This window comes from Stegodyphus dumicola, chromosome X1, assembly GCF_044657685.1.
Source record: "Stegodyphus dumicola isolate Sdum_Otavi_A_Nest chromosome X1, ASM4465768v1".
Classification (NCBI taxonomy): domain Eukaryota; kingdom Metazoa; phylum Arthropoda; class Arachnida; order Araneae; family Eresidae; genus Stegodyphus; species Stegodyphus dumicola.
In genome coordinates, this window is record NC_140780.1 from 241,862,985 (window position 1) to 241,878,292 (window position 15,308).

A 15,308-nucleotide genomic window follows, 5' to 3' on the forward strand; every position below is an offset into this window, starting at 1 on the left:
CTAGCCAGTTTTAAGCCTTTTATAGTCAATACTATTAATTTCTTTTTTAGGAAATAGAGCCATTTTTCTTTACTTTCTTAACAAAATTTTGCAACTAAGTTTTCAATACCATATTTCACAGGCTACATAATAAAATTTTCCAACTAGGTGTTCAATACTATATTTCACAGGCTACATGTTAGCTTTTATGCTTTGTTATTTATATCTATTTAACTTATGATTTTTATTTACTTGAGAGGAAAGAGCGAACAAAGTTTTCACATTTAAGTCATAAAAGAGCAGATGAATCTGGAGGGAGGAAAACTTTCAAATCAAAAATATTTTACTGAAGTACATTGTATTTAAAATGAGCTAATTTAATTTCAGTTACCAATTGGGGGAATAAATAATAATTTAACACAACACTGAATATTTTATCCTTACCCTGATAATAGCTTTATTTTAAATACCATAGTCCAGAGGCCTAACTCCACACACAGGTGAAATAGACATCTTCAACAGCAGGAATTTTTGGATTTTTTAGCATCCTTATATGAAATTTAATACCACTTTCTTAAGATATACAAAAGGTTCTTGAATCATTACAATAATAGTGGACTTAAAAGCACTGAGGGTGATGCTTGAAATTTAGCAGAAACGTTAGATGGCGATCTTATGTTCAAAATGAATACAAGCCGAAAGGAGGGAAGAAACATGAGTGTTCGATTTTGAATATTCTGATGCATTTTTGATAAATCTAGAAAAGTATTTTTTAAAAAATGTATTCCGTACCAAGAACTTTCTTCAGTGATGTAACGGTTTGAGTATCATAACACGGTCAATGTGCATTGATGCTTTTTTTTTTATCTTGAAAAATTAAATAAGAGCTGATTAAATAAAAACAGTCAAAATTTCCACTTGTTTTAATACAAACAACAACTGAGGATATAATAAGCATCTATCAATCTAATAACAATCATGAAGAGATGCCCATAAAATCGTACAGCTCACACCAACTCAATTCTAGACTGAGTACATTAAAACAAGTTGCTTCTGGCATTCATAATGTTCTTTGCAAGATAAATATTGAAAATGTTTTAGGTGGCCCTACAATTTTTTTTGACAATTCTGGCAGGAAAATACATTTTAATAGGTCGCATTGGTAACAGATTGCAAATGTTAATAATGTAATATTATAATTAATATAATTCATTAATTATAATTAATTAAAGTTATTGATAATTAATTATAATTATAATTAATTAAAGTTATTAAGTACGTTATAGCTTGAAGTATTAATATGTTTAATTTATACAGAGCACCAACTGTGCTGATTGCCTAGAGAACTGAAATTCCTGCAATCTTATCTGACTATACACAACCTTCTAAACCTATCAACTATCACCTCTTGGCCGAGAAGCGTACTACTTATGAGGTCTCTCGAGAGTTATTAATATTCCTCAGTTTTTCAGGCAATTTCCGATATATGATGTATGTTGAAAAATTAAGTTTTTTTTACTTATTACAGATGTTTGTAATAAATTTAAAAACCAAAATAAAAGTTTTTAATTGTACATACAGATAATTTTCGTATGGATGTTACATAAATGATGCTGAACAAACATATTAGATCTTTACATTGAAAAATTTTTTTATAAATGTAAAATGCATATTAGTCTTGATACTACACATCATATGGTTACGAATTTTCTGCATATGTAAATCATTGTAGTAAAATTATATGCAAATTCTAGTATATTTTTTATGATGAAAGTCTCAAGAATGAAGCTCCAACGAAAAAATAAAGTTACAGGTGCAGATCCATTAAGATTGAGATAAACAGGCATTACCAAGCTAGCACCAAGATGGTGAAGGTTTTGGCGATAAATTTAGAGAGAAATCGCCCAAACTCGACAAATTTTGTGACATTGTGGTCCGATTTTTATATAACTAACTGCGTACATTTTCCCGCAATTTCGAGAAAATCAAAGGTACTGGAAATTTCTCGGCCTTTCTGGGAAAAACTGTATAAGACAATAGACAGCATCAGTTTAGTTTAGTTCAAACTTGAGTTCAGAGTTTAGGTCAAAATCGTGAAGTACTGAGAAAGTACTCTGCGAGCTTATGCGTTGAGACTTTGGATACTGTTTTGTGTTTAAAGTTCTTAGTAGTTTGAAGTGGTAACTATTGTTTGTGCTCTGTCATACTAAGAACAGCTGTACGAGTAATTGTGAAAAGTTCTGTAAAGTGTTCCTTTGGGGAATATAAATTCTATAAAGCTATCACAGATCTATGTATACTCTATCCATTAAAAACCTGTACGCACATAGCAATATTTATTACAATTTGCCTTTTATTTCTTTCCCGGACCCACAATGAATTTAATACTTACTGTAATACCTCTCTGTTCAAAACGTTCATGGAAAATGCTTGTACAGCAGTTCCATTTGAAATGTAAGAAATTACCTAATCACATTCAAAGCAACAGCTACCAGAATAAACACATTTGCTTCATTCCTGCTGTTCTTTAAACCATTTTCAGAATGCCTCTTTTGGTATCTCTCATAGACTAGCCGCCATGTTGTTTTCGATAGCCTGAACTGTCCGTAAAGATGAACCTGTAGAATCATCTTCATAAGAGAGAATAACGGCGTTAGAAAATGAGAAATCTAGCGATTTATGATGGTTGTGCTATGACAGGAATCGTTTCAGATAAAAAAAACCCAAACGTTTTTGTTCAAATACCCGTTGCTGAAAATGTAATGTCCCCCTGTATGGTCAAAAGATGCTTTTACTTCGTGTGCATTATGCATTACACCGTAAGATGAATTGTAGTATTCCAGATAGCTTCATACGCTTCTTCTATACAAGTATGCATTAATGCTGTACGATAGCCAATTTAATTACTATAAATCTGACTTAAGCTACATGTTTTATAAACGAGCTTTGGAAATGCAGAACAACAGAGGGGAATATAAGTACCAAATACAGTACAGTACAAAGTCTGTAACCCGGACGTCCATTATCTGGAATGATCTATATATAATCCAGACTTCAAAGCCACAAACTTTTTTTTTGTATGCTTTATGCGTTTATGCATGCACATAATGCGTTTACACATGCACGTTGGGAGGACGTATCTCCAGATACGTTAAAAAATGCTTGGCATAATTTATGGCCACCTACCATATTTCATGGTGAGGACGATGAAGACGATAGCCGCGAATTTGAAGGTTTTCGGACATCGCAAACTAAAGGTGAAATTTTCCAGTTATTGGATTTTGTAAAGAAATGTGGAGAAGCGGTAATAAATGAAGATGATATAACAGAAGTTTTTCATTGCGACGACAATGCCCCAATCATCAATCAATTAACGGACGGCGAAATCTGTAGTATGGTTCTAGATCCAGAGAATACCGCTTCCGATAGTGGAGAAAGTGACAGAGATTATTGAAAACGGAAAAATTTCGATTCACAATTTAGTTGGTATTCTCGACACAGCAATTACAGGACTTGAACAGTGGAACTTTGTAACTGAACAAAAAATTATGTCTGTTTATAGAATTAAAGAGAAAATATTAGCACAAAACATGAAGCCACTTAAACAACTTACATTGAAAGAAATGTTTAATAAAGTAAACAAATAAATATTAAGCTCTTTTTTTTTTTTTTTTTTTTGTAAATATTGATACCCTTTAGATCATGATTGCTCTTTATTTCATAAATTACGGTTTCATATTTTTAATTGTAGAATTTCTGCATGCCATCTTACCAGATTTAAATTGATGACCTATAATCTGGAAAAAAACCTAATCCGGAATCGCCGAAGTCCCAATGAGTCCGGATTACGGACTTTGTACTGTAATTAACTTTTTTTAAGCTTTTAGCTCATATCAGCACACTTATAGGCATCATTCTCCTTTTTATGTAACTATGATGATCTGCAAGACAAACTACACAATCATTACTCAGAATTTAAATACTTTCTGCTTATATGGAAGAGAATTATGCATATATAAGAGAGAAACTTAATTAGAAAAGATTTAGATTCACGCAAATTGTATATAAAATTCTGTCAATTTCAAGGACAGCTCACACAAGTACTTCTTCAGAAGCAAAACACGAATAGGAGGCTGCACTCAAAATCAACGGTTTTAAATAACATCTACTTTTAATACTTTCATTACATTTGAAATTACTTAAAAGAAGTAAGCTCACCAAAAAAATCGATTGTCCGATTCAGTTGTAAAATGTGCCCGTTGCTCACATAATGTCAAATCTAATGGTTCCTCAGTACAGGACCATGAGAAATAAAATGTGCCTGAATTGAGTACTTTACGAACTTCTTGAATTCTTTCAACATCTTCCAGGTTATTACGTAAACTGATAAAATAGGTTTCAGTGACTCGAAATATTTCGCTATTTAGAACCTTACCAACAGAAAGGCAACTGTTGACTAAAGCCAAGTAAAGAAGTGTTGTACCACCTGCAAGAACAAAGAAATAAAAAAACTTTATTACTTCCCATTATAGTTTTAATAAATGTAACATCTAAGATAATACAAAAGTAATAACAAGATTGTTTCATAAGAACCAACAATAAAATAAAATTAAATTTAAATAACTGTCTTGTGCCATTGCTGCAAGAAATGAAGTTTGAATTTAACAAATATTCTCTAATTCGTATAAAGCTAGTTTAAATTTTAAATTATGAAAATTTAATTGTATAGAAATAAAAGATTAATTATTACTGCTAACTAATTCGCAATATCATTTAAATTCAGAGAGCATATGTAAATTAAGTGCAAGTACCTAAAACCATGAAAAAATATTTAATTAATTATTAAAAGACCATCTATTATGCCATTTTTAGTAGCTCGAAAGCAAAGGTTTTTCTCTTTAAAAAAAAAGAGGGTATTAATCACACCAAATATTTAATGATCAAATCCGTTTGACAAAACGACACACATAAAACACTAGTACATTGAAACCTCGGTTCGCGAATATAGTTCATTTCTGAACGTTGTTCGTCACCCGACATGTTCGCATAACAGACTATTTTTCTCCATGGGAATAAATGTAAAATGGATATAATCTCTACTTGAAGCACCAATGACTATATATATATATTTAAACTTTTACTTTGTGCACAAGTTCTTAATAGAGAACGAATGAAAATTATTAGATAAAAGCTTCCCCATTACATACACATACACCCCCCTCCCAAAAAATGTAAACACAAAACTAAACAGTTAAAGTAGATGAAATTTACTTTTGTTGTACCTTAACGAAGTTGATGGGCATATGTGGAAAATGATGAGAAGCAGCAAGGCAACACATGTTATTGTTTGGATTTGGGAATCTCCTTCCATAAAACAATAGTAGGCTTCTTTCTTCTTTATCTCTCTATTTCTCGTAGTGCCAATCAACTCAGCTTGAGACTCACTTTAGGCCCAATCTCATTAAAATTCGTCCAAAATGATTAGTTTTTGTCTACGTTTCAAAATGTTTCTAAAGCGAAAGATGGCATTTTCCTTCTGTGGCTTACATGATGATATTGCTCTGAGATGGATAATGTTGCTCTAAAAACCTTTACACCGTTTTGAACAATTTCGCGAAGTAAAGAACTAGGTTCTTCAATAAGCTGCAATATCGTAAACATTTTATTATATCATCAAATTTATAACCCAGTAAAACAACAAATAGGACTGCTTTTGCCAAAATCCGCAGTCAATATTACATGAAAATAATTAAATTTTATAATAAAATGCTTTTAATTCGAAATAATGATAACACTCAACACAGCAAATGACCTGTATTATCGAAATTCGTAGAATATACCTCGAAGAGACAGACTGAATACGAACACTTTCAACACCTTCCCTCAAAATTCTACATACATGATATGGTGTAGTCTACTTATACATAAAAATTTATTACACACTTTTGAACAATCAGATTATTTATTTAAGAAAATATAGCTGGGACGAAAAGAGTAAATAAATATGTTTTCCAAAAGAGAGAACCGGCGATTTAGCTGTCGCTAAGGCAGTGTGATGACAGCCCGAATGATATCACTGGAAATACCTGCCCTATGTGACCGTGCAATGACTTGTTAGAAAAGAGCTCCGTAGCGCTGTGATAAAAATGAAAAAATAACAAACCCTACAACTGCGTTGGCGTCGAAGTGTGCCGTGAAATTGCAATGATTGACTACCAAATCATCTGATTATCAAATGAAGCGGCGTCCCAGATCATAGCAGACTGTATGGGAGCCGCTTGGTATTCCACGGTAAATACAGAATCAATGTATTGGCTAGCTCATATCCTAACACATACGCACAAGGCGATCAGAATCCAGAACACATGTGACATATCGCTGAAAATAATTCGATCCCAACGGACTGTGTGAATCACACTCAGTCCTCTGTTAGCAGAATAGGCATCGGAAGAGCAGTTCTTTTTCCCAGAGTTGCCAACAATGATACAGGTGGTCATTTCTATACCAGTAACATGATAGATAACTATTTACATATATGATGCTGTTCGCGATACTTTCACCACTGCTTTAATTTTCAGAAGTTCTCCCTATAAGAGTAACCCACCAACTTATGTAACACGCAACTTGCATAAGAGCACAAGAGCTGTAACATTCAAACTGAAACCTTCCAATCAGAAACGAGTAATCCGTAAATAATTCCTCCTTTCCTCGACCCATACTTTTTGCATTCAAACAATCCGCTTGTGAGATGACGCTCACAACATCGTCAAAACGACCTCGACTTCTCTTAACCTTTGATATAGAGAGCAGAAACATTAATGGAAAATATGTATATAATATTCCTTATATTTGAAAAGCTCAACAACACCCAACATGACTAATTACACCCACATGATGAACATCATTACCTAGAACGCAGGTGGTCTCTCCCAAAAGTTAAATGAACTCAGGGAGTTTATAAATGAGTACAGTCCCGATATTTTATTCCTCCAAGAACACATCCTTGGCCCTAATTTCAAATTTCATATTGCAAACTATGATTTATGTAGGTATAATAGGCCTACAACAACTAACAGACTCGCCGGAGGTGTAATTCTTCCAATTAAACGCTCCATCAGTCATTATCCACTCACACTACCACAGCTCTTAGCCAAAGAGGCAGTAGCTATTAACATCATTCCACCCACTCAACCTCCTATCACTTTAGTCATTCATGCAGGCAAGGGTAAAAGTCAAAACCAAAACTTTAATTCTTAAATGCTAATTTCTAAGAGTACCACTTTATTGGTATTTCTTTTTGGAAATTCTTCACTTTTTACTTTTGGTTTTGACTTTTACATTTGCCTGCATGAATGACGAAACACGAATTGAATAATTGGAGAGTTAGGTTTGGAGGCAACTTCCCCTTGATAAGTCTGTCTCCTGCCTGCTCAACAGTCATTCACTTATGCATTTTTAAAAAAATTGTTTCGATTAATTTTAATTTGCTAAATTAGTGAATTTATTTTCCTGGATTGGTTTTGCACTTGATTTGCTTATGCTTCTGAATTTAAATGATATTGTAGATTAGTTCGAGAATTAAATCTTTTATATGTTTACACATTTGTTTAAATATTTTTTTAAAATTTTTTTGGCTTTAAATTTGCTTTTTTTAAAATTTTGTCTTTAAATTTGCTTTTCTACTTTTATACGTGTTTGTTAAAATTTAAATTTAATTTGTTTAAGTGTAAATAATATACATACATGTATACATGCATATGATAATGATAAACACTGTCGTTTCTTACCAAATAACACTTAAAACACTTACAAATTCGACTCTGGACGATGATGATTTGAGTGATGCAGTTCAGGTAAAGGCAAGAAAAATTATACAGAAAACTAAAAAGTAATTTCACATGCACATATGCAAAAACAAATGCATAAATTTTACATATATATATATATATATAAATATATATTTGGCTCAAAACTTCTCGAACGTTCTTCTGTATGGGGTCAAAATCAATAACATTAGAATTATAAAATGGGCCACACAAAACAGCAACTGCAAGTGTAATCAAGTTTGTATTACCCGGTGCGGTTTGGTGAATTTTACGGGCTGAGCCAGCCTGCCTAGTGCTCTAATTTTTTGGCATGGTTGCAGTTCATGGAAATATAGAATTTTTATGCCATTGTTAAGAAGTGGGCTACTGTGTTTAGACAGGAGAAAATGCCGCTTGAAGGTGATCTTAGATCAATGTGGATGTGACCATTGAAGAAATGAATGAAGTCAAAGGATATCAGATAGATACAGACGTGTAACAATTTCTCAGAAATGGGCATTGTGGCAGTTGAACTTCTTCACTAGAAGAATACACAGAGAGTTGACACCAGAAATAAACAAACATAGAATCAAATGATTTCCAGAATTGCTCTCTATGATACACGTCAATCAACATTTTTATTCTTAGCTAATGAAAGAAGATGAAACATAGCTTCAAAACTGTGACCCAGAAAAGAAACGACAGCGTAGTGTGTAAACACATTGTAACTCGCTGCCCTCCGCCTCTTAACCAAGTTCAGAGAATCAAAATCTGCCTGGAATGTAATTTTTGAGAATGAAGAAACAGTACTATTCATTGATCATATGCCACGCAAATCCGCGATAACAAGTGATTATTATGCTAACCTACCGACTCAAGCCGGACAATCTATTAAAGTAAAACATGCATGTATGGTGCAGTGGGTTCCAAACTGCACCCTTAGTGCTATGCGATGTCTGCAAAATGTGCTTGTAAAGGCTTGTTTACGTATAATAGAATAAAAATAATAGACTAAAAATAGATATTTAAGCTTCATAATGGCAACAGATGATTGCAGCTGCGTCGTTATACACTGTAATGCCATCAACATACCCAAACTGACTGCGACTTAATTCTCTCATCATACCCTCTGAAATCATTACATAAATTATATAATGCCCTGTATTGTATGAAATTTATTGATCTATTGCTTTCCACTGTCCAATTTTCCACTGTCTGAGATGTCTAATTCTTATGGAGGGAGCGATATAAAATTTATCGTTACTTTAGATATACTGTATTTGCACTTACTACATAGATACAAATATTTGCCTCGTGATTTACTATTTCAACCATCCAGAAGCACTGCTGGTGTGCTGATTAACTGACTTGTTTCCGTCACTGAGCTCTTAATTTCTTGAAACAAAAGTAGATAACTTAAACAGCAACAGTTTTAGCTACTATTTTTCGCTACACTAAAATCATGTTGTTTTCGCTCTCGAAATATGCTTAGTTTGTTTTATGCTGAAATGTAGCGAAATATGCATAGTAAAATCTGTCTTGAACTAAAGAAACACTAATCACATGCTTTTATTATTATTATTATTATTATTATTTATAGCTACCATTACTGCTATTGAATGATTTTCCTTCCAATGTGCACTCAGCTATTACACATTTAGTTAGTCATAAATTACTAGTTTTAAATAAAAATGGAACTAAAGCTTGTTTACGTAGTTTATAAAATCTGCACAGAAGACAGAACCCTAAATACTATCTAAATTCTACATAATGAATGAGAACGCTTATGGAACACAACAGAATATTTATTGTGCGAAGAATGCATTTATAATGCTACAGCAAAACTTTATGGTGGGAAAGGAAATGTACACAAAACAAGCTGTTGCTACTTAATTAAAAACAAAATTAGAGCTAAAATCTAAGTACCGCTTGCAAAATCTTTCAGAATTATATGTTATAAAGAGAACCATTAAATGAAGAAATTAAGTAATTAAAATACAGACCATGAAGATATAATTACTGTTCCTTAATACTGTAAAGGCCCTTATTTTCACGAGCCCGTAGTAATCGCGAAAATTTAAGCCTCGCGAAATACTTTTTTTTTTTTTTCCCGCCTCAAATAATAATAAAAAATCATAAATTTTTCTCTTACCCAAAATTTAATGATTTATTGCACAGTTACAAGCTTTTTCTTGACAACTTTCTTTCTTATAACTATTTTTTGAATAATATACGACTATATTTCTTGAATATAAAACAATAAAATTAAAAGAAGGCAGCTCATTCATTTAGAATACTATTTATACCAGCTTCTTTGAAGCCATTCAAAATTATCTCATGTTTGGCTTCAAATACGCGCACAAGCCAAGAAGCATGAATCGGTTTTATTCTTTTTCCTCTAGAAATTGAAGCTCATTAGAATACTACTCAATAAACTCATTCTTGAGCAAACGCTTGAACTCGCCATTTAGACGGGAACGGGATGGGGGGACGGACTTTTCGGACAAAAGGAAGTTTCTTAAAATGCTTTATGCAAAAGATGTACTTTTGGAATTTTTCAACTTTCTCAACTTTACTTAGGTACTTTTGAAATTTTTCAACTTTCGGTTCTGTTCATATAAAATTCACGAAATTTTCAGCTCGCGAAATCACCGATTATTCATTTTCGTGAAAATTACAGCTCCCGAAAATATGGGCCTTTGCAGTAATTTAAAGCAAAAAAAGTCCATTACTAGCCTTCATTTAATTGCAGAATTCCTATACATCCATACGCATCAGGTAACCTAGTACAATTCTTTTTGTAAACTTCAGTTTCTTGAGGTGCTAAAAAAAGAAATAACATTTAGGTGAAAATATAAGAACGATCACAAAAACTGAAATGAAGACATGTTAAAATGAACGAAATCATACAATGAAAATATAACTCATACCACAGCATTTAAAAAAAGTATAAATTATCAAAACAAATACAGAAAAATTCCACCAAAAATCTACCTTCATCAACTGAGAAAAAATTTTATACACTTTCTCAAGAAACTAACATATAAAATTTTGCTTCCCTGAAACAATAGTTTATGCATCATGGAAGTATGATCCTCCACTCCTCAACTTGGCAGCAATCTGAAGTTTCTACAAAAGGCATTTTAGAGAGCCTAGGATAGATAGAAGACCGAGAAAAATTTTACGTCAATTAGAAATTAGTCTAATTTGTGGACCGTAGCCCTTTTAAGTTCCTAGTGATTTAACAAGTGATATCAAATATGACTGAGACTGATTTATTCACAAAAACTTTTATTGCGAATGAAAGAGTTGAACATGCCATTCTTCAACGTACTCTCCTCCAGGATCGATACATTTTTGCCAACGTTGTGGAAACATTTTCCCGCCCTTTCCGTAGGAGTTTTCAGGTTGGCTGTGAATTCATTGCTGAACACTGATGATGACGGCATCGTTACCCACAAATAGCATGCCATCCCCCCCAACTAGGACTTAAGCTTGGGTCTCGGCACTGATGCAGTGACGCCATATGTCATTGCGGTCATTATGAACTTCCAAAGTGCAACCTTTTCATCTTCAAACCACCCTATGACAGAATAGGCAGTTTGCCTGTGCATCATTTTGTTCTCATCTGTGAAGATGCATATAATCCACAGAGCATACACCTTGCCACAGTGCAAATGCTTTTCCACACTACCAATACTGATGCGCCCATTCTCAAGAATACCCGCCTTCTCACGATCAATGTTTGTTGAAGTGATGGATGTTCTCCATGCGCTCTCGTCCCTCAGTAAAGCACTTACACCACCCAAACGCATGGGTTCTAGAGAAACACTCTTCCTCATACTGTGCTTGGAGTTTCTGCCAAATTTCAGATGACTGGACGTTTTCTTAAACCATAAATTTGATCACAATGCGTTTTTCTAAGCTCCAAGGCAGAACACTAGGGAGTACAGACTCCCAGACCATGCTTAGAGCCCATACACAGTTATGATGCCCCAACCCCTAGAGGCGATCCAAGGAAGCATAACCCCCCCGGTCAACCCAGAGGGACAAAAGTGCAGACAGTAAAGGTTATTGAAAACGCAAGCGAAGGCAGCCGGGAAGCAGCCGCCAACAAGAAGAACGAAGATCAATGACGAAGACTGTCCCCCAGTGTTGACCAAGAGGAGCCAAATCCCCAAAGACAACCCTCGATAGCTAACCATGTAACGATCCCACAGCCAAGACATAGAGAAGATAGTACCAATACGGTACCCGCCGAGCCTGAACCTACCACAGAATAAATGATGGTTCTAGTCACTGTACTGTTGTTCATTTACCACTCCCGGGACTTCTATACTTTAGTGAGCAAGTTATAATCTACACAGGAGGTAAGGTTGAAGCAGTGGCTGCACTCACTCAAGGGCACATAGCGCTATACATGGGTATTGACTGGTAAAAGCATCAGTCCTTGTCATATTTGAATCCCCTTGTAGCCTTTGCTGAATGCACGAATTTTACAAATCCACTGTGTGTTTTCAATTCCTTTCCCTACTTCTTTTTACAAATCTCAATTTTAAATTATTTGTATCTCCATCAGAATAACCACAACTTCAAATTTATTTAATATTCGTATTTCTATTAACTGCGACTCTAATTGACCAAAACATTTCGTATACTGGCAACACCAAATATGCACTCATTTTAAAGATATACTACTTGCATTATGTCAGGTAACAACTTATATCTTCACTGTTTAATTTTTATGTAATAGTAGTTATTTAAAAGTTTTTAATAATGCAGTTCAATTCTTTAATGGTATTATTTGACTATGGATATTAAAACTTCAAAGCTTTCTTGCCCTAAATTAATTTAACAAGATTTACTCAGTTTCTATTGGATATGTTCTCTCTTTTTTATGTTCTCATGTATGTTCTTTTAGATGTTCCACAGTTTGTTTCATGTAAGCCTTATGCCAACATTCATTTTTCCTTTTTTTTATTTTGTTTAATGATTACAAATTTAATTTTTGACTTTCATAAGTTTAGTTTAACCTTTTATACACTATTTTTGAAGTTATTCATTAGAAAAATGGCACCACAGAAATTAAGCTTATTTATGATTATTTTTACTAGTCTTCCTGATCTCTCAAATAATTTTAATGTGCAACGTTTTTCTCAATTGTAAGATTAAAACACATGGGCAGTAATACATTCTAGTACTGTTTTTCAATACCTTTCATATTTATTTGCAATTTTTGGTACTTCAGCGTAGATTTAGTAATGGATCTTTTACAGTTGTATGGGATTCTTACTTACCTTTATTATTTCTTTGGAGATGTGTAATCTGTTTTATGTTTGCAGTTACAATCGAACCTCAGCTTATGAACTTAATACGTTCCCTTCTACGATTTCTATTTCGAAATTCAGTTTCTCATTTTACCTTAAGAAAAATCAGTTAATCCGTTCACAGATTTGGCACTGCCATAAAAAAGGTAAAAATGAAAATAATATGCATTTATGTAGAAATTATCAGTTATATTTAGAAACATCTCTTGTTTTTACATGCACTGTGTAAAAAGAATCATTAAAAAAAATTTTTTTTTTAATTCAATTTTCTTGCAATTTTATATTTTGGTTTTGTTGTTATTAGTTGCTTCTCTTAATATTTTGGAAGAGACTTCAAAAATATCCAAAGATGATAAAAAATATGTTGTTGTTTAACACTTTTCTAAAATGATTAATGGCAGTTCATTGAAGATATTGCTAGCTCTAGAAACAACGACTTGATTTGGATGCCCCGTGTAAACCAGTTCTAATTTGCTCCAGTGCTGCAAGATTTTCTCTATGTCACTTATTTTAATTGTTATTCATTTTCTAAAGACATATTTTCTTCATCCTTTTTTTTTTTTTTTTTTTTCCCTGTTTCATTCTCAACTTCTGCAGCTCTCCAATGGTCAGCTAAACGTTGTATTTATTTAATAAATCCTCTACTATATCTGGTTTATTAACTCTAAATGCATGATCTTACTCAACAGAACAACGGTATTTACAATGTTAGTCTCGCTTTGAAGTCCTATAAAAACAATTCTTTGGACGCAGTCGAACCATAGATTTTCTCAGGCTCATATTCGAGCTCAGTCAGAAACATCTTCCTCTGCCTCATTAACAAGACGCAAAGAATGCAGAATATTTAATTTCCCCCCCCCAGAAATCTTTTATGGTTAATTCTGTGTCAGTTTAACTTCGAAACTCCTTTAGTAAACATCTCTATAAAATTTTTTAAACTAGCAGTAAGGCTTAGATCTATTGATTTTAAGACTGGTATAGAATTAGAAGGCAAGAACTTAGTTTTGATGAAACTAAACTCTTCATTCAAATCTTTTTCAACTCCTTATAATGTGCTGGAGCATTATCCATTATAAAGAGTACTATTTGCCCTCCATTTACAGAAGAATTGCTTAGATACCAAAGCGCTGCTCTTAGCTCTCCATATAACAACTAAGTTTTTACCTGCTATCACTCTATTATTTTAAAACTTGAGGATTTTCAAATGATAACCCAACAGAAGTTTTAAGTTATCACTCGCATTAATGCAAAAAGCAAAATTAATCACCTTTCACTAGCTTGTATCCTGGCACTGCCGTTTCCTGGTAAGTTATTAATATTCTTTTAGGCATTCTCATTCCCCATCCTCAGGAAAAACTAGTCTCATCCAAGTTAAAAAATTGTTACACTCCGTAATCTTCAGGCCTTTCGAATCTACAGGCAAAACTGGGATATTAGAAATACTCGTATCTAGAAGCCAAAGTGGAATGTAAAAAACGCTCGTACCTTGAAAAGTGTGCATGTTGTGCGGTTCGTAACACGAGATACCAAAGTACTTATTTCTTAACGGATAATTTTCAGAAAACTAATTAACAAAGACTTTTGTCAGTTTACCAGTTTATATTATTCACTATGCTGAAATAAACTGTTTCAGCATTTGGCTTTACAATTTAATTTGCCCATTTATGACGCTTACGCTTGTCTAGTCGCTCAGCAAACTTAAAGCTATTTACACTTTGCATAGCTATAAATTCATCATAGCTCATTCATTCACAGCTACAATTTTCATCCACGTTTATTCATCATGCTTCATTTTTGCTATTTCATAAGCCAATAGCCACAGCAGTACACAGCTTTTTAACCTTATATTTGCATTATTAAGTGATTGCACTTTTAGTATTTTTCTCAATTGCATAAGGTTCAAGCTGTACACTCAGAAACATGACAAGCAGTGGTTGATTGCGCGTCATGCGTTGCCTCTCCCTCTTCCACAATGAGAAGAGCGCATGATAGATACTTTCTAATACCGAACGATATCCTCATGGCTAAGTTACTGTTTCTTCAATTTTGCATTTTCAGTTCATCAGATTTTCTTCTTTGCATCACTTTTTAATGGTTATTTTACTATTGAGCTACATAAGTATGCTTCTATCAACACAAAAATCACATGAAATTAAATTACCCCATTCACATTCTCTTTCGTCATTTCGATCTAAAC

At 33.3% G+C, this 15,308-nt stretch overlaps 1 protein-coding gene across 2 annotated transcripts in view; it reads right to left on the bottom strand.

Annotated features, from left to right (window-relative positions):
* Synj (synaptojanin) overlaps window positions 1–15,308 on the bottom strand; it is a 227,582-nt gene that overhangs the window by 171,713 nt on the left and 40,561 nt on the right. For both annotated transcript variants that reach the window (XM_085807291.1, XM_085807290.1), the window contains exons 2-3: window positions 10,521–10,607; window positions 4,198–4,465 (exon numbers count right to left, since the gene is read on the bottom strand). In XM_085807291.1, the coding sequence (XP_085663417.1) occupies window positions 4,198–4,465; window positions 10,521–10,607 (355 nt within the window). The remainder of the gene's footprint in view (window positions 1–4,197; window positions 4,466–10,520; window positions 10,608–15,308) is intronic.